Source organism: Meleagris gallopavo, chromosome 3, assembly GCF_905368555.1.
Source record: "Meleagris gallopavo chromosome 3, MGAL_WU_HG_1.1, whole genome shotgun sequence".
NCBI lineage: Eukaryota > Metazoa > Chordata > Aves > Galliformes > Phasianidae > Meleagris > Meleagris gallopavo.
The window spans coordinates 15060273-15087129 of NC_139406.1; the positions used below are offsets into that span (position 1 = coordinate 15060273).

Below are 26857 nucleotides of genomic sequence, written 5' to 3' on the forward strand. Positions count from 1 at the left end.
TTTGGCGCCTGCGCACTGGGCGTTCCCTGGCCGTCTGTGGTGGGGGGCGGTCTGGGATTTCGCGTGGGGCCGCGTGTGGCGGCTCAGGGGGAGCTTCCTGCGGCTTAGGGTCGCCCGCTCATCGGCCTCGTTTTTACCTGTCCAGTGGGCTGGGGCGGGCCCAGACAGGTGTGCGGATGTCGGGCTGCCTGAGGGCGGTGGGTGTGTGGCAGGGTCGGTCCGGGCCCGCACGGGAGGGAGGACTGTTGCCTGGGGTCGTCCTTTATCACTCGATGTGGGAAGTACAGGTTTTTTTTGTTTTGTTTTGTTTTGTTTTTTTTTCATCTTTGTTGTCCTTTGAGCTTGAAGAATCACGTGTCGTTTTAATTTTGTTTTTATATCTTAAGCCAAATTTGGCTCCAGCTGTGCTTTCCTGGTCCCCTTCCTGCAGTCCCGTCTGTAGAACTTTAACTTTTCCAGTATATGTATTCCTATCTGCTGTCCCTTTCAGTTTTGTGCTTTACCTTGTCTCAGTGCCCTTATTTAGCCCTGCTGCCTGCTCTGCCTGATTCCTTGCACATCAGGATTGAGAGTTCTTGTGCCTTAAGAAAAGTGTCTTTGAATAGATCCCAGCTTTCATTTGTACCTCTATCTCATGGAGCCGAGGGCTCGCCTGCACTAATGCTCTTAACAACTGAAAGTTTGCTTTTCTGAGGTGTCTTTGCCTGCCTTGTATGTGTCAAGACTCAGAATTAGAGCAGCATGAAGCCGTATGTCTGGAAGCATGTTGTTCCCATTGATAAAACTGTAGTGTGAAGGTGTTACCTCTGGTGTTTCCTGGCAGGACTCTCTTGTTACATGCTACCCTCAATATATGTTTCTCTACTGAAGTGAGTTCAAGTTGCAAATGATACAGAGTCAAGTCAGCATTGGTTTCTGTTGTTTCTTTGAAAGCACTGAATTTCTAACTCAAGACTCCTCTGTGTCAGGCTGATTCAGTGTGACATCTGTGGCTAGATCAGGTTGCTCAGAGCCTTGACCTTGAATTTCATCAGTGAGGAGTCATCTACCACATCTCTGGGCAACCTGTTCCAGTTCTTCACTACCCTCACTGTAAAAAAACACAAGAACTTTTCCATTATATCCAGACTAAATCTACCCTCTTTTAGTTTGAAATCATTTCCTTTTGTCCTGTCACAACAGACCCTAATAAAGAGTCTGTCTCCACCTTGCTTACAGCCCCTATTAATATATTTAAACACCAGTCTCTCTGGAGCCTTCTCTTCTCCAGGCTGGACAGCCCTTGCTCTCTGCCTGTCCCCACAGGGGAGGTGTTCCATCCCTTGTATCATTTCTGTGGCCCTCTGGATGGATTCCAACATGTCCATGTCTTTTCTGTACCGAGGACTCCACAGTCTTAATATACTGGAGTTTACTAGATAGATAAGCAATATTTACAATCATAATTGCAATCTATTGTCTTTGTATTAGTATGCTATAAAAATATACTCTTCTACTTAGTTTACAAATAATTTCCTTTAAAATGTAATCAATTTTACATTCTGTTCTTTAATAAACCCTTTTTCATTCTGATAACGTACAATTTTTATAATGTTTATGTCATAGGGAAAAGAGTAGTGGAACGTGAATGTGTTGTAGCCTGAAATGAAATGCAGTATATTGAAAAGGCTTGGGAAGTTGGCTTAAGCCACAGTAAAATAGGGAAAAAAAATCACTGTTGATACTTCGGAATTAGGAACCCGTGAAGAAATCTTACTACTTTTCCTTTTAAAGCGTACTCAGTATGAGCTTGCTACAAGTTGATGTGCTTGTGGTCTGCCTCGTCCCGTAGAGGGAGGAAAGCTACTGATGTCCTGTAGCAGCCTCTAGTGGTGATGTGCAATATTTACAAGTGATTTGAGGGTAAAGGATGATCTTTCATTTAGGGGGCTGTAACAGAAAGTTGCGAAGGTTAACAGTTCGCTTTTTAAGATGGCATGCTTATCCATGTTGAAGGACAGTGTAGGTAAGAAAGGGAAACAGTGAAAATCAAGTATGAAAATGGTCATTGTAGGTCATTCAGAGGTTTAAAAGTAGTAAATTCACACAAGATGCTATGTTGCCTGAATTTATTAATGTGTCTTTTATTGAAGCTTTCTGGAAGTGAAAATAAGGCTTGAAATTGAAAAGGTGTTTTTTTTTTTCCTATCACTACAGAATCATGCATCACCAACTTGTAAATATACTACCACAACTGATACCATACCAATGCTTTCATTATTCAGCCTGCTGCTCTTCTATCAAGTATTGGAGGAAAATGTGATGAAAGGTTTTTAAGTGAGCATATTTGGAAATTATGGTGGAAGTTATGCATTGAAGGCTACAGTATGAATAAATGGAATACAAATTGGAGAACAGAGTAGGAATCTAAGGACATTCTTGGAACATACTGAGTTAGTACTGTTGGAAGAAGATGTTCTGTTCATCTGGTGCCAACAGAGGTTTATTTATGAATTAGACTGGTGAGCTAAACTATTTCCTTTTTTTTTTTTACTTGAGGTTATTTTCAGTTGAGAGTTCTCCATTCTGCCTCACCATGCAGACAGCTGGGCCAGCCAAAGAGAGAGCTTGGTATAGGAATAGATGTTTGGAAGCAGGGAACAGGGCAACTCTCTGCAGCTGTACTTAGTTTTTCTTGCAGAATTTGTAACTGTCAGAACCTCTCGGTCTTCTAACTGCTACTCCTTTGTCAGGTATTCTTGTAGCAATACAAGATAAAGTATTTCACCTGCTGATTTTACATATTTGGGAAACAGATGCTTTTAATTATGGAAAAGTTCTTACAGATGGTGGGTACAGATAAATAACTGCTAGACAGATGTAGGCTTCTTCTATCATTATAGAATCAGTTAATTGTTTTCTCTGTGAGAGCAGATACATAATGTGGGTAGAGCTTGCCTTTGTTTTCTTAAGATGAAACAGTATCTGTCTAATAATAAGTCTACTCTTTGTAATCATCTGCTTACCAGTGTTGCCTCACTTCCTTGTTTTGCCAGCAGGGAAATTGGGAAATGGCAAATGTCCATTTGTGACAGAAAGATCCCATACAACTTCTTTGCATAAACATTTATGGATAAACCTCACAGGATCCTTGATGAAGTACTGTATATACTTGCATTACTGGTTTAGAAGTTGGACGCTCTCTTGAAGGTGATGCAATTCATCCTTTAAATGTTTTTCTCCTCTTTGCGATTTGGCTGTTGCAGTTTCTTTCATCTCTTGTGCTGTTTCTGTTTTGTTTTTATTTTTTTTTTTATGATAAAACACTAACTACTGAAAGCCTGGTTTTAAGATGGGTTTCCCTGTGGACTTAGATCTGTAATTGCATCCACGTGCTGCTGGAGCAGAGGCAAGATCTTTCTGAAGGCTTGAAGAGTCTGAGAAAGACATGTAGGATAACAGAAAGAAGGAATTTCCCTTTCAAAGCTCCCAACGAGGGAAGCTTGGAGTGAGGCAGGCAGGCCATGGGCAGGAGTAGGTCTGCCGGAGCAGCGAAGCCGCAGGTCCTCGCCACCAGTTCAGCACCTTGGAGAGCAGCCGGCCTCTGTCCGGCGTCTGCGGGGCTCTCGGTTCTTCCTAGATCGGCATTGCTGTAACAGGTTTGTGAAGTAAAGAGGAGTAAGATATCGATTCTCCTAGCCAGCTGAGCTGAATAATCGGATACAATGCTTCTGGCTAGTATATTGGTTGAAACAGTGCTTTTGTTGTCACGAGCTCTTAAGTTCTTTTAAGAAACTCTACTTTGAAAGAGTGCAAATCTGTGAAATCATAATTTGACTTCAAAGCGTTAAATAATACTTTCAGTAATAAGGACATAGGGATGGTTGTCTTGTTGTCCTTTTTTCTTCAGCCTGAAAGTATTGGTAAAATAGACCTGTATGTAAGATCCAGCAGATAAGTTGCTTTGGAGATACTGCATGTTTTTGGTTAACAGTTGATAAGAAAATGTGACAGTAAAACAAAACTCTTCTGTGTCAACTTTTTAAATCCTTACTTATACTGACTTCTTTAAGCACCATTTTCTTTGAATGTTTGTATATGTACAGAACAAATTTGCAAGCTAGATTTGTTTGCAAGGTCGTCTTCTATCATGTTGTGTGTTTTTTTCTCTGTGTGTTCTACTTTAATATTTGCTGTAGGACTTTGAAGAGTTCAATCCTTTGGCCCTTTATTTCTGAAGTGAGAAACTGTAGTGCTTGTATCTTACTTGTATCTTACTGTGTCTGTGTCTGACTGAGTAGTTTAATTGTAAATTTCTTTAAAAACATCTTGGGGGTGCTTTCAGCCTTGGATTGTCAGGGAGGTCTCCACTGAGACAGCTAGACTGCTATGGCTAGCTGCCATCAATGCACTTGTGTTTTTTTTTAAGTACTTGTTTCTTGACCCTAGCAGTCCTAGTGGCAGATGTGCTGGTTTCTGTTTGATGTTTCCAGGTGTCATTCTATCCCCCCAGATATCCTATGAAACTTTTAATATCAAAAATCTGTTTACAAGGCCTACAAGTGGAGCAGGAAAAAATGAAAATAAAGTCTTTATTCTCTGCAAGAATAGTCACACAAAGCAAGGCAGGACAAAGAACTGAATAGTCCATGTTGAGATGGAAATATGATGTTTAGCTGTAGAACAGTGATGCTTGAAGAAGACTTGGTGATAGAAAATGGCTCTGTGACTTTGAAGTTAAAAAAAAAATAAATCTCAAAAAGGTGTTGTAAAGACCTCCTGAAAACACATAAGTGGCCCGGAATACTATTATCAGTGAAATAGCTGATACACGGGGAAAAACAACAACAACAAAACAACAACAACAAAAAAAAACCCAGCACTTGTTGAGTTTTACTTTCTCTGCAATCTGACCTTTTATCTGTCTGCATCATGAACAAATACAGTGCTGCATTCTACTCTTCCATTTTTCTACAATTGGCTGACAAGCGTTACCAGGGGATGATGCTTTTGTTCTCTTTCATGAAAAAGCCACCACTGTTCTTTCTCAGTGCTCTCTTCTTGTCAGTGTTGCACTTGAGTATGTTTTTGTACCTGGGAGGTTTGTGGAAATTTCTTCCATGTTTACAGGATAATTTGCAGAGAAATGTGTAGGCTGGCATTACAGGTAACTGATTTACAGATAAGTTCTGTTGGTTATTCTGCCTTGTAGTCCATAGTCAGGTTTTTCTTTGGAATGCTTTAGCAAAAGAAATTTTGTTGTTGTTGTTGTTGTTTTTTAGGCAGAGCAATTTTGATTATCAAATTATGTTAAAAGGAAAGTTAAATATTCCTTGAGCTCTTTGCCTCAGGTTTGGATCTACTTTACTGAACAACATTTAAAATTCAAAACAGAAATCATTTGCTATTATAATCCATAAAATTAGTGGAGGTGTTGAATCATTTTAAACAGATGGTTTAAATTACCAAAGCCACTTCAGTGCAGGTGCAAGCAAAAATACTGTCATGGCAGCTTCATTATCTGACAGAACATATTATGCCTCACAGGAGAGAAAATGGAGTTTGGGAAAGGAGGAAAAGGGTCTTGATCATAATCTCACTTCTATTCATTGTACGTGTGAAGCAAATGTGAGGTTTTGGGATCTCCTTTGTCTAAGTATTGTGTAAAGATGCAAGAAAGCTTAATCTGAGACTGGCCAGCAAGTCTGTATAAATTTGTGTAGTCAATAGACATGTGCTTTGACAGCAGGAAATTGCTTGCTTGTATTGCTTGACTGGTGTAACTCTTTAAACATTTAAATTAGTAAAAGAATAGCGTAAAGGCTGCTAGTGCTGTCTTGGATGATATATAATTGCCACAGCATTTAAAGTACTGTCACACAACAAAATTTCCATTTTGCTTCCCTACCCTAAGCAAAAGGATCATGTTTTATATGTGGACAAATTGCACAGTCACAAATTTGACAGTTTAAATTATGTAATGCACTATACTGTTTAGCTGAAAAATGTATTAATCAGCTAGAAACATAGCAGGCATTCCCGTCCATTTCTTTTTTTCTATAAAAGATTCTTACCAAGGCCATTGATGCTTATTGAAAATGCCTTTCCAATGGATTTTTTTTCATCTTACGCAACAGACTTGACAATATTTAGTGAGGCACGGTGTCTCTAAAAGAAATGACTAATGTGTCTTGAGCTCCCTCTCTTGGCATTTTATTATCCTTAAAAAATATTCCTGCCAATGGGGCATATTCCGTGTAGTATTTTGTGGTTGTTTTATTGCATATTTAGAGGGGGGAAAAAGGCAGGGAAAGGAAATGTGACATTTCTCACAAAGAACTATACGATGCAGTGCAAATGTGATTTTCTTTGTCTAATTTATAATGCTGAGAGATTACAAGTTCGGGGAAATAGAATTTAGATGTTGATTCCTTTGGAGAAGGTGCCTCATTTCCTTAATTATATCAATATTCCTGTTCAGTGTTAAGGGCTCTGATCCCTCATGGGGCTGCGGATGCTGGTTGTGTGGCAGTCAGAACTGACTGTGAAGGAAGTACTGGACTTTGGAGCAAGTCATAAAGTGTCTTGTTAGCAAGATATGGATCAGATTGAAAGGAACAAAAAGCTAATGTGAAATAAACTGCTTCTTGTCTTTGATGGGGCTTTGGTGGCTCATTGTAGCTGTCTTGTTCCCCTGCTACTGTCACAGTTTTTGTTATAGTAATTCTTTCACTTCGACCACTAGTGACAAACTTGCAACTAAAAGAGGGCTTTCTGCTGTGTTTTTGATAGATGTGAGTACAAAGAAGGAGGAGGTGTCTTTTGTTCCTGGCTGATGCGTATGGGGTGAGTTTTCTCTCTGAGGATTCTTTTAAAACAAACAAACCAACCCTTTCATCTGTTCAAATAACCCCCCGTAAGAAAAAATAATTACAGCCAGGAGGTTTTTGCTGCTTGTCTTTAATCTTGTAGACTTCAGGAAAGGTGCCTGCTGATTCTGTCTTATCTTTTCTTTCAGGACAAGTGCATCCCTTTCATCTATGTGCTCTTTTGTCTGCTCACATACAAAATCCAGTAATGACAGAAGTGGTAAACACTGATGAAGCCCACAACGTAGCTCAGGGCAGTGCTAATTTCCCGTTTGCTCTCTTCCGTGTACAATTTATATTACAGGCAGTGAATGGCCTGATGGATCTTAAGTATTTTCCAGTCAATATCTGAAAATCTGTTGTTGGCTCCAAATTGTTTGAATAAAGTACTTTAAAAGTGGGGTTTAAATTCTGTCAGGCTGGAGGCTGGGCAGCGTCGTTATTGGCTCTGTATTTAGTTTAAGGAGGTGGTGATAGTAAGAGGAAAAAATATAGAAATAAAACAAGAAATCTGAGTGTGATATTCTCTTTACTAGTTTGAATGGGTCTGTAGAGGAGATGAATTGTCTGGCTGAGCTGTATTATTATAAGTAGCATTTTGGATGGACAGTAATAAATGGCATGTGACAAATAGGTTGCAACCTATAGGTGCTCCTGACCCTCAGCCTATTGTTTGCAAGACTAGAAGCTGTGTTCTTTTCTCTTGCTATGTGACAGGTGATGACTAAACAAAACTACACTGAATAATGCAATCAGGATTTGGGCAAAGATTACATCTTAGATTTTGGGAGGTAGCATACTAAGTCACTTGACTGCCTGGAACTACCTGGAATATCAGTGGAAGTAAATGCTGGTATATCTTGGACTTAGGTTTTATTGACAGGAAGATGTAAGATATGTCTTCAAGTGTCAGTTTGTTTAACTACTTTTTTGCTGACCAGGCCAATGAGGGCATAGATTTTGCACTACTAATAAGTGCTTAAATCTAGTCACTTGTCATCCAAAGTGAAAAGGGCTTTGTGTGTGTTTAATGTATTTTTTTCTTCTCTTGGCATTTAGCGTTTTCTCATAAATAAGCTAATACATAATCTACCTTTCTAGTTATTTCTTCCTTTTAGCGTGCCTTGTATGGTTTCTGCCTTGAACCACCAAGCACCAGACTCTACAGATAAATTTGCTTGTGATGACCTTTCCAGTAGGTGGAGGGAGAAGAACAAGGAACTCTTTTCCTTTGTGTGGTAGTCTGTAAAAGCTGGATTACATTTCTGTATCTCTTGAGATGCAGAGTCAAGGTGCTTAGCTAAGCATCCTTCCTGCTAGGATACATGCATAGATGAATGTTCCTTAGAAGTGTTACCTGTGCTCCTCTGTGCCTGGAAGGCATGAAGGCTGTCTCAAGGGGTGTCTGAGTTGTTGTGGGATAGGTGTTTCCTGCTCATCCTACCAAGAAAATCATGCTAGAGACTTACTGGGCACCAAGAAATTTAATAGTGAAGCTGTCATCTGGTGGTCATGAGCAGTTAAATGTGTTGTGACCAGAATAGTCTACTATAATATGATCAAATTGTGTTGCAAATGTAAAAGTCTTTTTTGGAATTAAGTTTGTAGATCACTGTAGGACTGATGATATTAAACTTGAGTTGTGTTGATTACACTCTTACTGCTGCAAGCTAGGTCTCAGGCCTCGGGAGAGTTGAAGCAAAGAGAAATGCCTAGTGGTGAAAATGGCTTAGGTTACTGTTACTGTAGTTGGAATTTAGAATATGTTAAGCTATGGAATTCTAGCATTGGAAGCACCCAACGGCAAGAATTCAATTGAAGTAACATGCTTTGTTATGTAGGGTATTTAGTCATATCAGTTTTAGGCCTTGATAGCTTGGATCCTCTTTTCAAACAGCACAACTACATCAAAAGAAGCACCCCTATGGAAAATAAACTGAGTAAAATGAGGTCCCATGTTAGTGGTATTTCTGTGATTGTGGTTTTGTGTATTTAATTTCATGCAGGAACTCTGACTACTTATAAAAGCAGTAACTGAACAGATGCTTCAAAAATACTCCAGGTCTCTCTTGGAATCCCACTTGTAGACACAGAAGTGTGCAAGTTCCTGCTTAAGTAATCAAAACATACTCTTTACTGATATGACTGCCAGATGTCTCTTTGAAATGCTTTATTTATCTCAGTCTCCTTTCTTTTTTCTCCCAATCTCTGAAATTGGAAATTGCTGCATTAATTATTTTGATTAGGATGGAGGTTGTTGCATCTATATTTCAATAGACAAATTTAAAGGAACTATACCTTGCAGTTGAGCTGCATTGAGGCCTGAATTTTATTTTGACAAGTTATACTTAATTTGGATTATTTATCTATAAAACTTTCAAATCTTTTCCAGTTGATGGATTTTATCCTCTGCGATTTTCCTGGCTCTTTGAAGTTTTTATCTTACAGAAACATTTCAGTTTTTATCAGAGCGAGTTATGTGGTAGTGAAGCCTTTCTTCTTTACTTGATGATAATGCCATGAGTTGGCTGTCTGTCCATGTTTCTGACTATTGAAATTTTGTAAGCAGCAAGATAAGAAGTGTTCTCATGTAGGAACATTAAGTAGATTCTGAATAGTTTCTTTAGGAGAGGGGTGTGTACTGATATACAAAGTTGAATGTCTGCTGCACCTGCCAGGCTATTTATTAGGAAGATCTGTTTCTAAATTAGTAAATTGAGGTGATTTTTGGGTAGAGCTGATAGTTAGCTTATTTATACAATGAAGTTGTCAACTTTGACAGAACTCATAGTCTCATTCAGTCGCCAAGCTTACTTGAGTGCTACGTGTTTGCACTGCCTTCATGAGAAACTCTCTGTATGTGTGGTAGATGCATACATTTTCAGTGTGTCTAAAGTTAAGCATATTTGTGTCCCTAAATTGACTTCGAAGATTGAGAGGGTAGGAAAAGCACTGTGAAAGCACAGGTTAGCATCCAGCTGAAACATAATTCTTCACCTGTTGTGCTTTTGTTATCTATTTTAGAAGAGTGTTCTTCACTCACACACAGCATCTTTGTTCATTTAAAATAAGATTTCCGTGTATAAGCAGAGTGCAATGAGCCTAGAATTGATGGTAAACTTAGAAAAAGCAACTTTGGATGGGCGCTTGCTGTAGGATGGCTTTCCCTAGCTGCCTTTGCTCTGTACGTGCCTTAACAACCACAACGCTGTTATGCAGTCGGCCGGTAGAGGGCAGTGTGTTCATGGAGACGCCGGCTTGTCCCGGTCTGCTGTCACTGCTGCAGGTAACGTAAGGCCGCTGCTTGTCACAGAAGCTGGCCTGATTTTATGGTCTTTTGAAGCCATCTGATATCCCTGTAAATGCCAGAGATGTATTGCTGTGATGTAGCTATCTGATGATCTGAATCAACAAGGTGATGACCAGAACCAGAATTTCTCTGAACAAGCTTCTTTATGTAAATAAATGTAAATGGGTCTGGTTAATCAGTCTAGTAATAGTCTTCCTGTGACAAATGATATAAGTATATAATAATAAATAAAAATAAAGTTTAATATGACTAACTGTATTTCTCTTCTCTTACTCCTTTCTAGTGTTGGGTTTTGCCTTGCTGGCCTCCAGTTACCATGGGTATACCAGTTTTCATACTTGCTGGTCTCCTTGTGCATTTTGTCTTCTTGGCCTCTATTTTTGACATCTACTTCAGCTCCCCTCTGGTCCATGGTATGACTCCTCAGCAAACTCCACTGCCACCTCCAGCAAAGCGCCTGGTACTCTTTGTTGCTGATGGTCTGCGGGCAGATTCTCTGTTTGAATTGAATAGCAACAATACTCCCCAGGCACCTTACCTGCGGTAAGTCCATCCAAAAATAATTTGGATCCAGAACGCTTAATTTCTGGAGGTTGTTATTTGTAATGCTGGAAAGAGTGCTCAGAGGAACAAGAGAAACAAGGGCAGCTGTGGTGTCTTGATACTTCCTTCTGCCTTTGAAATGACAAATTTTTGCAGTTGGTCTTTTGTAGCATCGAGAATTTGTCCCCTTCTCTAGGAGCAGTGATATGTAGCAGCTAGGAAAGAGGAATCATCAAGTGTCTTCAGTTTTTCAGTTTCAGTAATTCAGCATTATTGTAATTTCTGGTGATAATGCAAACAATACATTAGTTTGGGAAGTCTGCACTTTTACTGCCTTTGTTTTACTTTGTCCTCTTTTAAAATTTATTCAAGTCAGAAATTGTCGCTGGTGCCGAAAGGATGTGGGAGAGTGGAAGGGAAAAGTTGGTTCCAACCCCCCTGCTATAGGCAGGGATACCTCTCACTAGACCAGGTTACTCAAAGCCCCATCCAGCCTGGCCCACTTGGACACTGAGCCACTTACTGTAACTCTCTGAGTGAGGCCGTCCGGACAATTCCTTATCCAGTGAGTGGTCCATACATCAAATCCATTTTTTTTTCCCTATTTGGCAACCAGGATATTGTGTGGGACAGTATCAAATGCACAAATTTAGACAAATTCAGGTAGATTACGTCAGATGCTTTTCCTTTATCCACTTGGGTTGTGACTCCATCAGAAAAGGCCACCAAGTTTGTCAGACATGACTTGCCCTTGATGAAGCCACCAATCACCTCATCTTTGTTTTCCATGTGCCTTAGTAATGCCTTTAGGAGGATCTGTGCCATGATCTTGGCACATGGGGTGTTACGTTTCCCCTTTTCCAATCAGTGGGAACTACACCAGATTGCCATGACCTCTCATATATGATGGATAGCTGTTCAGCAATGTCATCCCCCAGTTCCCTCAGAATCTGTGGATAGATCTCATTGGGTCTCATGGACTTGTGCACCTTCTAGTTCTTTAGATGGTCTTGAGCCTGATTTTCACTTACAGCAGGCAGATCTTTCTTATCCCTGTTCTTACCTTTACTTTCTGCAACTTGAATGGTGTAGCTAGAGTCCTTGCCAGTGAAGACTGAAGCAAAGAAGTCACTGAATGCTTCATCTTTCTCCACATGCCTCGTAACTAGGTCTCTGATTTCCTTCCAGAGAAGGCTCATGCCTTCCCTGGCCTTCTTTTGAATCACTATTATTAATCACCTGTAGACATTGTTTCCCTTTATGTCCCTGGCTAAATTTAATTCTGTCTGGGTTTCAGCTTTCGTAGCTTGATCCCTGGCTGTTCAGACAACTTTTTTGTAGTCCTTCCAGGTAATTTGTTCTTACTTCCACTCCTTATAGACTTTTTTTTGTGCCAAAGTAAGACCAGGAGCATCTTGTTGATCAACAGAAACTAAACTTTCTGGCATTCTTGCCTGCCTTCCTCTTTTTTGGGATGCACTGCTGCAGGGCTTGGAGGAGATGGTCCTTGAATGCTGACTGGCTTTCTTGGGCCTTTCTTCCCTCTAGAACTTTATCCCATCCCCTTTGTCACCCTGGCAAGCAGTTCCCTGAAGAGGTCAGAGTCTGTTCTCCTGAACTCCTGAGTAGCAAGTTTGCTGTGTGCCCTCTTTTACACCCTAAGGATCTTCAACTGCACTGTTTTGTCGACACTATAGCTGAGGCTGTCTTTTGAGCTTCATGTTACTCGCCGCTTCTCCTCGTTGGTAAGATAAGGTCCAGTATAGCACCTTTTCTCTTGGGTTCCTATACCACTTGGAAGAGGAAGTTATCATCAATGCATTCCAGGAACCTCTTTAATTCTGGTGCCCTGCTGTGTTTTCCTTCCAACGGATATTGAAGTGGTTGAAGTCCCCCATGAGGACCGTCTTTGATGAACATGAAGCTGCTCCTGTCTGTTTATAGAAGGCCTCATCCAGTCTATCTTTCTGGTTGGGTGGCCTGTAGTAGACCCCCACTACAATGTCTCCTTCCCCTGCCTTCCCTTTAACCCTAACGCATAAGCTCTCTGTCAGCTCCTCATCCAGGAGGTGAAGCTCCATGAACTTCAACTGGTCACTGATGTAGAAAGCAGCACCCCCTCCCCTTCTCCCCTGTCTGTCTTTCCTGAAGAGTTTATACCCATGTATTTCTACATTCCAGTTGTGAGAGCCATCCCACCACATCTCAGTGATGCCAGTGACATCATAGCCCTTGTAGGCATGCACATGCTTGTAGCTCTTTTTGCTTGTTCCCCATGCTCTATGCGTAAGTGTAAAGACAATGAAATGCCATCTATGTATCTCTTGTACTCTCTTGCTTGTGTATTAAAAACAAGTGTGAGTGTTACATGTGAGATAATGAAAAGAAAATGTTGCAGCATGCTGTGCGCTGTAAAAGGTAAGGCAGTACAGGGCACATAAAGTCTATTTTTTTGCACGTTTGTTACTAAGTTCCAAATGTTCATTCTCTTATTTGCTTTAGTTTGTGGCATAACAGACAGATAATTTCTCATGCAGGTGTTCTGTTAAGGAGGAGAGATCGCCTTTAAATGAACAAGAACTACTCATGTAACAATGTGCTATAAATAAAAGCAATGTTTTTTACCAGGTATATAAAGTCAATAAAGTTTCATTGTGTTTAGAGCAGATTGCTGGTTGATGTATGCTAAGTACCCAAGCTTTTCTTCTGCAAATATTCTTGAAAAATCTGTTATCCATCAGTGTTCAAGTAGCTGCAAGGGACAGCAGGTGGTGTGTCCTGAACTGCTGTGATGCTGCTGCTAAGGACTGCAAGAAAAAGGTTTTAATCCTTGTCAGTCATGTTTTGTACATATTACTATATCGTATTCATCACTGCTATGGGTAGCTGATGTTTGTACTATCAAGGAAATGATTGTTTTTTTGAATTTCCTCTCAATGAAGGGCTTTGAAATAATTCAAAATGACTAAATGAATTTTGAGGAGGTAAAACACATTCTGGCTGTAGTCTGCTTGCTTCGTGTTATTGTTAACTTCAGGTTTGGTAATACAACCTCTCAGAAGCAAAGATAAAGGATTACTTTCTGACTTTAGCAAAATTGATTTGGGAAGTAATCCAAGGAGTAGAAATCAAAGTCTAATTAAAACAATTTCCTACCTGTTGTGACAGTGAAGTGAGAGGAGAGCCAAAATTCTTTTATCTTTGTCTTAAGACTTCCGCTAATGTAATACATCTTGATCAATCTCCAGTGAGAATAAATTAGAACCACTTTAGCTGATACTAAAATCCTTTTTTTCAATATAGTACCTGTTTTCAATATGTCCTATGTCTTAAAACCTGGCTGAGATGATAGCTAGGAATAACATCACAACATTGTATGACCTTTTTCATTTTTCACTGTAATATTTGAACTATTCCAAATAGTCTGTGAACTTTAAAGTAGGCTTGAGAATGTGAGATCCAATGTGAGTTTAAAAAAAAAAAAAAAACAACTATGAATCCAACGTGCACATTGAAGCCTTAAATTTTAGCTTTTAGTTAGATTCTTATTAATGAGAAATATGTTTGAAATTTAGTGTAAAGATCTTGTAATAAACAGCTGTATAAAATCAAAGTGGGTCTGTCTGTTAAAAATAAAAGTACAAAACATGAACTTGGAGTCTAGTTAGTTTGTATTCATGTTTAATAACACTAGCACGTTTTGCAACTTATGCCTCAAAGAACAAAAATAAGTTTTCCTAGTGGTTTTGACTCTTGGGCAGTAAATGTTTCTCTGCTTCCAGAAGATGGAGACAAGAAAACAGCCTATGATAATGCTCACTTGCTTGCTCTCTGACACATTCCAACTGTTTATGTCTTCAACAGACAAGAATAGTTTGAGGTTGTTTCTTATGCTTGGGCTTTGTCTTTTATTTTCTTTTTTTGTTGTTGTTGTTGTAGTTATTGAGTGTACAAAATCTCTAGACAACTTCTGCATTTATATGTGTATGTTGAGAATGTATTTTACTTCCCATCATTGTATCTGCAGAAAGTCCAAGGTTTGCTTGTATTTTTTGTGTTGCTCAAATGAGTTGTACCTTACATTTGCATTTGGTTTATGTAAACCAAATGTTGTTTATATAAACCAAATTTTGTTGCTGGCTTCCAAGATTCAGCGTGGATAACGGAGACAGACGTGGTCATGAGAACTAATAATAGCTGAGCATATTTAATGAGCAAAGGAAGATTGTACTTTGAAGCTAAATGGAGGGAACAAAGAAAAGCAATGCCAGACAGCAACAATCTAGGTGTTGGAGGGGGGGAACAGGCATATTAGAAAGCAGCAGAAAGAAACTATACATTAATTCTGAATGCTGTAAATCATCAGCTAGTTTCTTTGAAGCGCTGATAGTCCACACAATAGCGGTGTTGTCTGTGGAGTGTTATAACACAGAGCTATTTGCAAGTTAGAGTTCAGTTTGTATTCTTGCACAGCAGGCTAAACCAAAAATCTGTTTTTAATCTGGGCTTTTTATATTTCCTGCCTAGCGTCTACCTGTTACTCCTTCTGTCTGCAAATTGTTTTACTTCAAGAAGTTACAAGCATTAACTGCTTTGTACCTTGTTTTCAGTGCTATTCTGGAGAATAATGGCAGCTGGGGCATCTCTCACACCCGAGTCCCAACAGAATCCAGACCAGGGCATGTTGCGCTGATAGCTGGGTTTTATGAAGATGTCAGTGCAGTTGCTAAAGGTATGGCAGCCCCAAAGGTTTGAACACTGTCCTCCACATTTTAGTGATGTGGAAAATTTCTTATTGGATGTTTTTTTTCACTGTTGATAGTTATAAAAATAGGTTAAATAGATTAATGTTTTGTACCACAGCAAAACTTAGCACCCTAATACTGAAAGCAGAAGAACCTTTTGGATTCATCTTACTGTTTTAAATTTTAATTTGAGATGTAAGTGATGTTGCAAACAGGTAGAAACTTCAGTGTTTTAGCTGAGGTTTTGTTAAGTGGAGTTAGCAGCAAAAAATGAAAAACCTCATCTGACAGTGGTTGCTGCATGCTTGGCGGTTAATAATGTGATACAAACCTTCAGATTACTGACTCGCTTTCTTGGGTGCTTCAATGCATTTGCTCAGGAACTTCTGCAATATTGTGTGCCTCTTTTGGAAAAGGGGAAGTAGGAGGAATTATGCTATCTTGTCCAGACTTCTAATCAAAAGATTCTTCCTTCTGACATCTGCTACAAATGTGGGATTGGTATGAGTTACTGTTAAGAGCCCTTCCAAATTTGTTAACTGCTTTAGCACAGAAAGAAAATCTTGAAGGTTTTTTTGTGAAGGAGTGGAACGTGGCTGCTGATAATGTAATACGCATGTGTGTTACTGCATAAAATGTTGAAAGCTGCAATCAAATGAAGGGGGATTTAGAATTCAGGAAAATTATTGCTTTGTAGATAGTAAACCAGCTGTGTTTTATGCTTGAATCCTTGCATGATGAGATTGCCTTAGGTTTTCAGCTTATTTCTTAATGAATGGGAGTCAACTGCAAATAACAGTAAAGAAGAGTAAAACTGAGAGCCGTAGCTGGATTTTGTTGTGTCCAAGGAATACTCTAGAACTAAAAGATTGCACGGACTATTAGTCTTAGCTGTCAGCGAGATCTCTTGGCAATACTGTTGAAATCCGTGTATGTTTTTTTAACAGGATGGAAGGAGAATCCTGTGGAATTTGACTCAGTTTTCAATGAAAGCAAATACACGTGGAGCTGGGGAAGCCCAGATATTTTGCCAATGTTTGCAAAAGGTAGGGTTTAAATTTCATGAGCTCTCTTCACAGTTATCAGATAATGAAATAGGCATGCTTGCAGTTCTCAAGTTAAAGAAGAAGTTGAATTACATATTTCCATTTTATTTTGTATATCTGCTCTAATTTATGAATTCAAGACCAGCTGGAAAAAAAGCTAACTTTTAAAGAAGAGATCCTTATTTACTCATCATTTAAATGGATTTTACTTAATTCTGTATACACATTAACGGAAAAACACCCATAGTTAAAAAAAAATCATGGTTTTTCTTTGGTTTAAAGTTCTTACTTCCAGGTCTGCAGCTAAGGCTTTTTCTTTGTCTTGCATGCAGCACCCAGTGATTCAGCTGGTAAAATTGGAGCCATACTTTGTTAGTTTCTGTGGTGGAGAAGTGGCTTATTGCATGCTTCAATTCCAGAACAGTTATGGATAAAGAGAAGAACTATAGGCAAGTAGGAACTGCATGGTATTATTCCTGAAACTTGAGATATTTTTAATGTGCAATGCGTTAAAAGTCCTATCAGCCCAAGGGGTTGGTCTCTGGACGTAGAGTGCTGAGCAATATTTCAACAGCTTAAAAGGTCTAGAGATTTAATTTCATTTTTCTCTTGGAAGGATGAGGACAAACTAGTGGTATGTGCTGCTGTTTTGTTTAAATGTTGACATAAATTAGAAAAATAAGATTGGGAGGATAGCAGTGGAAGCTAATATTGGTTTAGAAAAAGCATCTGTCACATTTCTCATAATAATTATTGAACTTTTTCTGAACTCAGTCTCTCTCCATCCTCTCTGTATCTCCTTGGCCACACACACCTCTTTTTACTGTTCCTGGGTTGATCCGTATAAATTTAAGTTTATGATAAACTACCAGGAAATATTTTTACAACTTATGCTTTCCCATGACCTCAGCTTACAGCTTTTATTTAGAAATATTGCGGCGGTGGCTGGGGAGCGAGGAAAGATTGTACGCTGCCCTTGCACAGATTATTTGTATTTCTACAGATGTCTTGGGAAAATATTTGAGGAATCCTAAAATTTCTCAAAGCCCTGTCCTTTTGTGGGTTTTCTTTGATAAGTGGGGGGGGACTGAAAGCAGCTTTGATGTTTTCTGTGGTGATGTGCAAGGGTCATGCCATAGAGTTGCCTTATGGCTCACTACGGCTTCTGTGTGGCACCAATGGAACTGTTTTTTTGATTCCTCTAAAGCTGAACTGTCCAAGGCCTATGACCACACTGCTTGAAAAAGGTATAGTGCAGCACTATTTGAGAAGTAGGTGCTCTTTGTGGATCAGTTTGTCACGATAGAAAGATGGTTTAATTTTAAGTGGAAAAAGGTATTTTACCTCTTCTTCCTTCTCTCCAATATAATCTTTATCTGTAAGCAATCTATTTTTGATCATGTGTAAACTAAAGATATTCACTGTTTCTTTATAATGAGCTTCTGAAAAAGAGAGAGAGAGAGAACTTTGGCTTTTATAACACAGAAATGAATGGAATAAAATATTTGTGAATGTCTAGATTTCACTTTTTTAGAAGTTAAAAAGATGGGTGAAGCATGGCTTAAATTCGGTCCCTCTTTCCATGCTGGAGATGAGTAGATCTTAGGAATTTTTGTGTTGGTTTTGTTATCGTGTCAAAATGTTCAGAATTCTATTAACTGTTACACCATTTTCATTGCATGATGAATAAGGGATACATGACACAACCTGAGTTTTGTGGTGGAGTGAAAAATCCTGTTTCCTGTCATTATGTATCTTTGAGACCTTTTCCTGTTATAAAATATATGTTTCAGTCAAATGGTTGTAGATTCTATAGAGAAGGTAAATGAAATACTCATGGACTTCTCAGTGCAAAACACATTCACATCTGAATTTGTGGAAGACTGTGTGATTAGAGCTATTCTGAGAAAATGACTGAAACATCTCTGGAACTGGCGTGCAAGTTATTTAATGCAAGGTAGTATTAGAAGATGTTAGTTTCCAATATTTCCAAACTATGCTAATTCAGTATTTTAATTTTAATCTTCTTTTTTTCTAAGATATTTTTAGATTGAGTTTGATGTTACATAAAATAACATACTTTTACAATGTCTACTTTCAAAATGCTCTTTAAAACTGAGTTTTAGTTTTCTTCTAAACTTGCCAAACCTGAAGATTTGATCTGCAGCATGACAGGTCTGTACTGTTGTGACATGGCTTTGGGCAGCCGAGGTTCCATTGCTCAGCGCAGAGCAGAGGAGCTGAGGGGAGGCCTGATGGCGGCTGCAGCTCCTCACAGGGAGCGGAGGGGCAGCGCTGAGCTCTGCTCTGTGTGACAGCGACGGGGCCGAGGGAACGGCATGGAGCTGTGTCAGGGGAGGGCAGCTGGGGTAGGGAAAGGGTCTGCACCAGAGGGTGGTGGGCATAGCCACAAGTACCAGAGTTCAAGGAGCATTTGGACAGCGATCTCAGCCATTGGGTTTGGATTTTGGGCGGTGCTATGTGGAGCCACAGGTTAGATTTTGTGATCCTTGAGTACCTTTAAGCTTGGGATGCGCTATGATTTTAAGGGTTCTTTTTCTCTGAATTCACAAATTCAGAAACTAGGAGCAGGACTAGCGTTGTTGGTTTTTCAGCCCTGAGAATGGTACTATATAGACCAGGAGGGCAATCAGGACAAGGCTTCATTGGGGTTATTCTGGAGAGTTTGTGCTGTTTTATGTTTGGATTGAAACTGACCTGTCAGTTTCCTCTTTTTGGTGTGCTATAGAAACAGTGGGCTAGAAGAAAGCCAAATTTTTCACAATGCACATCTGACTTTGGTGGCAATTCTCTAATGCCTGTGTGCTGTTGGCTCAGCATCTTACTGTCTTTGCACCTCTTAATGGTTGTTTTTTTTTGTTGTTTGTTTGTTTTTTGCCTCTTTTGTGCATATAAAATTTGCCAACAAAAGTCTCCTGCTAGCATGGATTCTGGTGACTCATGATAGACATGTCAGACACAAAAACTGTCTTGCTAGTGGAATGATAGCTTTGATTTCCAAAGGATATAATTTTATTGCAGGAGGAGAATTTTATTCCTAACTCTAATATTTGAATCTTGATATTAAGGGCTGGAATGCCAGGCAGAATTCTGCAGTAAGAACACCTGATAATCTGGTATTGCTGAGTTTCTTGTATTTCTAGTGTCTTCCATTAGTGTAATGGCACCTCCAAACAGTTGAGTTCTCTACTTCTAAAGAATCTTTTCATCCTTGGCTGCTATCTATTTCTCTATCCTATCTTTTCTTCCTTCTCTGGCGACCCTTGGTATCAGGCATATTGTTGCCTACTGCTTCTTAAAAGACAGAAATATATTATGAAGTATATCACCTAGAAGGTTGTTTTCTTATTTCTTGAAATTGTTTTATAAAACTTGCTAGGCATGCCAAATCTTTTCTCGTATGGCCTCATTTTGCCACTGTGTTTCTCTTTAGAAATGCAAAGTTGGTAGTTTTTTTTGTTTTTTTTTTTTTGCTTGTTTGTTTTTCTGTGGTAGAGATTGAAATGGATAAGTAGTTGATGTATTCCTTTACCCATTCTGCAAATGGCATGCTTTGGTCTCACGCTTCGCAGGTTTCCTGTAGTGCTGTGGAAGAACAGCACAGAACTCTATCCTCCTTAAACATTAGTCATTCTTACAGTGATTGCTAGAGCTTATTTCTTCTTTTGAAGTCCTTTAATCCACCAAATTGAACTCCATAATTCATTTTTAGATGCCTTGGAGTATTTTATTTTTTTTCAGGTTGAGAACTGCAATGAGTTCTAGTTTATAAGCAATAGTAACATCTCCTGAGGGGAAGCCAGGGGAACTGCACCAGAAGATCTGTGCTGGCTTTCATCTTTCTGATCTGAAATACCTGCATCACTTGCGTGGGTTTGGATGTAATCTTAGTTAAACAGCTCCCTCATACTGGGATGTTAGTCCTTTCACAGGCCTGGAAGCTTACAAAATGGCATTATATAATTATAACATCCAGAAAATCAGCTACAAGCTTGCTGGCCTTCAACTGATAGAAGAACATTTTCCCTTTGGGAGTCTGTGTAGTAAAAGTAGAAACAGCATTCCCAAGCTGTAACAGCTCAGCCACTGACAGAAAGATTTCATTAAACTGCACCCAATTTCAGATCTTTCCATGACTTCAGAAGTTAACTTTTTTCTAGGTCTTCATCATCTTTTTTCCACCTCTTTCTCAACTTTGCTTTTTGGAAATCATTTTGTCCAGATGCTGTGTTTTCGCGTCGGTGGGCATCGTGCTGCGCTTCATGCTGGAACACAGTCCTGTACTTTTCCCCTTCAGATTTTGAATCCACATTTTAAAGATGCAGACTTGGAATACTTTCTTTTTGAAGGTGTTCGTTGAAGTTGTCTGCTTTGTTCTCAATATTACATTGTCTTCAAGAATTAATAGACAGTAAAGTTGCATTCCTCCTATTGCCTGCTCTGTACATAATGTATTATAATCTCTGCAAAAAGCCAGGCATTTTGCTGTTGTCTGGTGTGATTCAGTTTAACAACAAAATGCTAAATACGATTTCTTGAACAAGAAACAGGGAAGAAAAAAAGCACAGAATGTGTATTGAAATGGGGCTCTAGATGTATTGTTTCCTGTGAGAAGTTTCTTAGTGAAATTCCTTGTTTCAAAACTAATTTGTTTTACTTACTTTAACTGGAATTTGTTCAATTCCTATTTGCTTTTCCATGCTTTTTCTAACCTGAGTATGCTAGATAACATTGTTTCTCTCCCCCCTCAGTGATGCTGATAAGCTAGTGAGTTAAAATGATATCCAGGCTTAAAAATATAAATATAGGAGTAATTTAAGGAGAGATCCTTTGAATTCTCTCAGGATTGTCATTCTTGATGGATTTGTGCTCCTATGCATCACCATTCCTGTATTTTTGACTGATAAAAGGAAGAAAACTTTTCTTTCAGTTGTCTCCTATTCAATCTGTATTATTTTTGCAGGTGCTACTGGAGATCATGTTTATACATTTTGTTACACAGCTGAAAGTGAAGACTTTGGAGCACAAGATGCGACCAAACTTGACACCTGGGTATTTGATCATGTTAAGGTGAGCAAAGAATCTTTTTATACTTTATTATGTATAAAAAGCGCAACTGGGTGACTTTATCATAAATAATGTCAATTTTACCCTAGATCTAGAAATTGGAAATTTTTTGAAGCAGTAACTATTAAAAAAAAAAAAGCTTGACTTATCATGAGCAGTAACAGATTATAATATGTCATTCAATGCAAATTAAACTGACAATAAGCACTGCCTGCCGAAAAGCCAAGAATATTTTTAAACATAAACTTGCATGTTATCTGAAATCCATCTTTCTAGAGTACTACAAGCCATTTAAAATCTTGTATTTTAGTTAATTTCATAATAGGTATTATGACATAGGATAAACAAGTCTTATTAGGAAATCAAATGGACAATATTATTGACTTAAGTAATGTCAAGATTTTGTCTATCCATGATGACCATTGTGTTGCTTGTTCTGATGCATGTACTTGAGTTCTGATTATTTGTTGAGGCTCATGATATGCTGTGACTAGTAAAGGAGGCACAGTTAGTTTTATGGAAAAGGCAAATTAGGCCCTGACGCAGGATAACTCATTCAGGTGGTGCTCTGCTCAGCTTGAAGGACATTTGTGATGCTGTCACTGTTTGCATTAACATCCATGCATATCTGTATCTGTGTTACTTGTTGCAGTATCTGTGAGCTACTTCACCAGTCCCAGATTGAGAAATACTGATAGTGGCTATTTGTGTATCAATAGTTATATAAATGGAGTAATTAAGGGAGGACTTTTAGCTTTCTGATTCTCATAATAATGTTAAATGTGTTTTAATGAACTTCTTCCACAAGACGTTTGGGCTATATACATTAGCTAACTAGTGTAAATGAAACCAAAACTGAAACAAGATATAAACCAGATCAATATCTATCTGCATTGAGAAACCAAGGCTAGGTCTGCCTTAAACTATGGTGTGAGGTGAAAAAGTTCATTGTAGTTCAGTAGTTTTCAATGAAAGTGATTTCCTGAGTTTGCAAGCAGAAACATGATGTGTTCTGTTTTCTGTGGTTGTTTTTTTTATTTTTCTAACCACCATCCTTTCTGAACTTGCCCTTGTCTCAGGTTGTGTAATATTTATGAATAATAAAAGTCAAATGAGTCTGTCAGTTATTCTCAAACAGTTGTCTGAAAGTTACACCCTGCTGTCATTTGGAGTTACACAGGTTTATGTGGGTGGTGCTTCAAAACACCTAATGGCATTTCAAACAATAACGCCATTTCTGGTGACTTTCCTTAGAACTAGCACCCATCGTTATTTTCAAGACTTACTTTGCCTAACTAAGTTTCATGCCATGAATGGACAGGACTTGACTGACTATTGTGAAGTGCTCGTTTCATTAATCATCTCCTCAGTTACACATCAGTGATTATTTCAGCAGTGTGAGGCTACTTGAAACGGATGTCACTGCTGTTACAACTCCAGCAGCTGTCTCAGCTACACTGATGAGAATATATAGTTAACAGTGATAATTCGCTGAAATCTGATGTCTGCTTTTTCTACAACATTTTTTCCTCACTTTAATTTTATCTCAAATACTTAAAGGCACATCGTTTGACTTTGTCCTGCATTTCAGGTCCCTGCATTTGTCTTGTGCTCTAGGAAGTAGAATGAAAAGGTGTTCTCCCTTTTTGTTATGTAGACAGCATGTCCCAGACATCATGAGGACCTTCTGTGGCTTCCTTTGCCCCTCAAAAAGATGGAGATAAAATGGAGAATGGCTTGGGCTGCTAACTCTGGCTTCCTGCAATTGCATGTTCTCTTCAGAAATGCTAAGTAGCAGTAACTCACTTGGTCAGGAGATACGTAAACTCTAGTCTTTATGTCTACAGATTTCAAGAAGATTGCTTAAATCAAGAATGCAGGAAAAAATGTATAATTCTTTGTAGTTCCTATAACATCTGTTTTTTAGGGTCTGAGAAAACTGAGCATAGATTAGATGATGTGCATTTTTCATCTGCAACTGGATTAAAACTTTGTGAAATTTTAATGTGTGGTTTAGTAGCTCCATGGGTGGCCCAGAGCCGTGTAGGTATGGGGCTGTTAGTGGTCTTTTTTTTCTTTTTTTTCCCAAAAGTCTTTAAAATAATTAAGTGCATAAGTGGAATTTGGCAGGATGTGATTCATCAGTTAGTTGGGTCAGTTAATAACCTTTATGTGGATCATACTTTGACTTTGTGCTGAAAAGAAATTAGGGAGCAAATACTGTAAGACTAGGTGAACAGTGAAAGAAAAAAATGAAGTTCTTTTTTGTTCAGTTCTGTTTTTTAAAAATATTGGTTAAAAGAATTTCCAGGATCCAATTCATACACTTAGGACAAAATGATTAAAATATTCCAGGTGAGATGAGACTCTGACCACAATTTATGAACAACACAAGGTAGAAAACACTTTTAAAATATTGAGTTCTCTTCTGGTTTAAATGGAGATATAGATAGCAGTCTTTTTTTTTTTTTCTTTTTTCTTTTTTTCTTATTTCCTGATGTCTGTTGTACTTCTCTGATCCCTTTGTGCTGGAAGCAGACCAGACCACGTCTTCAGACTGTGCCTTATATGTTGAGGACATATAAGCTGGGAGTTGGAGTCAGAACTGGATCATGTTGAACTTTGAGGTTCTGCAGTGCCGTGACCTGGAGTGGATTTGAGTACAAATAGCTTTGCTCTAAATAGCAATACGGTGGTTGAATTATTTATTTCTGTAGTGCTCTTGCATAAGCATGCTCAATCGATACAAAAAATATGTATTTTTATTCTGCCTTTGAACATTTAGTTGGCGTCTTAAAATGGCCATAACCATTCAAACTCTCACATGAGCACAGATCAGTGTGCGCAACTTTTGTCATTCAACTTAATTAAGGTGTCTTGGATTTATGAGTGAGGAAGCTTTGTGGAAAGTTCAGCGGCTCTATCGATAGGTTGTTCTTCCAAGGAGGGCTCAATCTGAGGGAACCGGGTGTCCCTGGCAATTTGGTAGACATCAGTTGCGTCTGTCTCTTATTCAGGCATCAGTAAATTGGGATTTGCTAGACCTTCTAGGTAATAGTCTTCTTTTTATTTTCTCCTATCCAGGAATGGATATGATACTAAGATTTCATCTGATACTAATATTATGGATGTTATAACCAAATTTTTCTTGTAATGTTTTAGTTAGTACTTGCATTACAAGCAACTTTTCAATTTATTGTGAATGTTTTAATTGGAAATTTAGTATTAGTCTCACTAAATTGCGTATAGTTGTAGCCAGGCTATTAGCCATAAAAGTAGAAAGTTGGTTGGATTTGGGAAATGGAGATATCTACTTCTTGTACAGATTTTCAAAAGCATAACTGAAAGTCATAGGAAAAATGAAGTTGAAAGAGAGTTCTAGTCCTTCCCTGCATGAAGGAGGTCCAGTTAGAGTAGGATTCTCAGGCCTTCCTAATCACATTTGAGTACTTGTTCCAAGATCTGACTACACTCTGGTTTCAAAACTAGTTAAAAAATAAGTTTCCTTATCTTATTTGAACTTCCTGTATTTTGTTTCAAATTGTTTGTTCCCTTCTTGTCTATCATCAAACCCTTCTAAGAGTCTGGCTCCATTTTCTCTTCAGCTTCCTCGTAGGTAGCTGTAGACGGCTCAGAGATCTCCTTAGGCAATTATTTTTTTTTAAGCTTTATAGTTTATTCCCACCCCCAAAATATCTTGAAGACACTTGAAGATAATATCACTGAACAGAGCAAATAAAAGTTAAGTAAAAAAAAAAAAAAAATCAGAGGGACAGAAATATGTAATTAACATATAATGTTAGCTTGGCAACTCGTTGCCAAAGGTTTTGAGTTTCGTGAATGAGTACCAAAAAAGAAGGAAGCGTTTTAGCAGGCAATGAGGGCACACATGCCGGGCACACAGTTTGGCAACAGCTAGTGCAAGATTAATTGTTTTTGCCCCAGCTGTTCAGTGTCCTGCTTATCAACTTGTCACCTTTAGCAGCCTAGGATAACTCTTTGCAGTGAACTTCCGATTTACTTTTTTTCAGTATGCAATTTTAAAAAGCTTCCATGGGAAAAAGTTTGCTCTTTGCTCTGAGAAAAGATCCTCCATCTCAAGTTACATTTTCATTCCTCTTGTTGTCTTATTCTTAATTAGCCTGAGGTCAGGCAAGCAGTTTTGGTTGCTGCTGCTCTGTGTTAAGAGGTGGCTGATGCTAGAGAGCGGGCTATTTTTGGAGTGATATGGGAAGCTCTCTAGTGAGAGAGACAAACCTTAGGCCTTGTTTTCCTCGTGAAAGTTTCTTTTGCTATTTTGCTTTTGATATTCTAATATTTATCCATCTTTCAAGATGTAATTTCAGGTATTTCCTGTATCTGTCCTGATACGTTATTTAATTAAAAATAACAAAATAGAATGATGCTGTCTCCTGTAAATTATTGGTGTGCACTTGGAGACTTCTTTAGTTTCCAATCAAGTATGTGCAGGAAGACAGATCCATGTGGGAAGTGGAAACATCCGTAAAAATAATTACACTGCTTTTAAACCAATGCAATCAGATATTTTTTTTCTCGTGTCTTTATTTAAAACATCCCTGTATTTAAAACAGCAACATAAAAAAACCTTAATGCAAGTTTTTTTTCTGAGAAGTGCTGAAGTTGACAGCATGCAAATATGAATCTGAGACTTCTTTATGTTCAGGGATAAAGGGTGGAATTGAGTAATATCGTGGTATCCTGACACACCTTGCTATGGGACTTGCTGCCAGTTTGGTTTTCTGCTTGCTACGATGATTTTAGTTTACACAAGGTGTGAGCTTTAGTTTTTTGCAGCTCCACCACGGTCATGCAGGTGTACAGTAAGTTGCTTTTTCCTTTGGTGGCAGAAATAGTTCATTCTGCACACATTTTCCCTAGGCTCCTGTGTGAAATTCATAAACACTTTTCTCTGTGTCACTGTTACTTTGAACTAAACCTTACCCAACTTTGTTTCCTTGGGCACTTCAGTGACTAGGGAGATCATATTGAAATAGCTGTCTGCCTGCATTTTGCATTGCTGTAATGTGGCTGGTCTAACACTGAATAGCCATGTCAAGACTCATTCAATCTCGGGAGAAGATCCCAACCCCCCGGCATCTGCCTCGGGGATTCTTAAGTAGGACATGTGCAAGGCAGATGCATGTTCTGTAGTACTTGTATTTCCAAAGCATGTCTTGTTTTGTTTCAGTTTGATTTCTGCAAATGGGTTGTAGCTTGGTATCTTAGTCCTGCAGAACCTGCTTCCAAAGCAACAGT

General features: G+C 38.6%; 1 protein-coding gene across 8 annotated transcripts in view; it reads left to right on the forward strand.

Moving 5' to 3' along the window:
- Positions 1–26857, forward strand: part of PIGN (phosphatidylinositol glycan anchor biosynthesis class N) — a 99913-nt gene that overhangs the window by 87 nt on the left and 72969 nt on the right. Inside the window, exons 1-6 of one of the 8 annotated variants that reach the window (XM_085220337.1) lie at positions 3044–3189; positions 6772–6825; positions 10442–10701; positions 15312–15433; positions 16394–16492; positions 21477–21583. In XM_085220337.1, coding sequence (XP_085076463.1) covers positions 10475–10701; positions 15312–15433; positions 16394–16492; positions 21477–21583 — 555 coding nt within the window. In that variant the 5' untranslated portion in view covers positions 3044–3189; positions 6772–6825; positions 10442–10474. Of the gene's footprint in view, positions 1–41; positions 169–3043; positions 3190–6771; positions 6826–9841; positions 10135–10441; positions 10702–15311; positions 15434–16393; positions 16493–21476; positions 21584–26857 lie in introns of those variants that run through there. The other 7 variants (XM_085220335.1, XM_085220338.1, XR_002113027.3 and 4 more) reach the window with 7 other exon arrangements.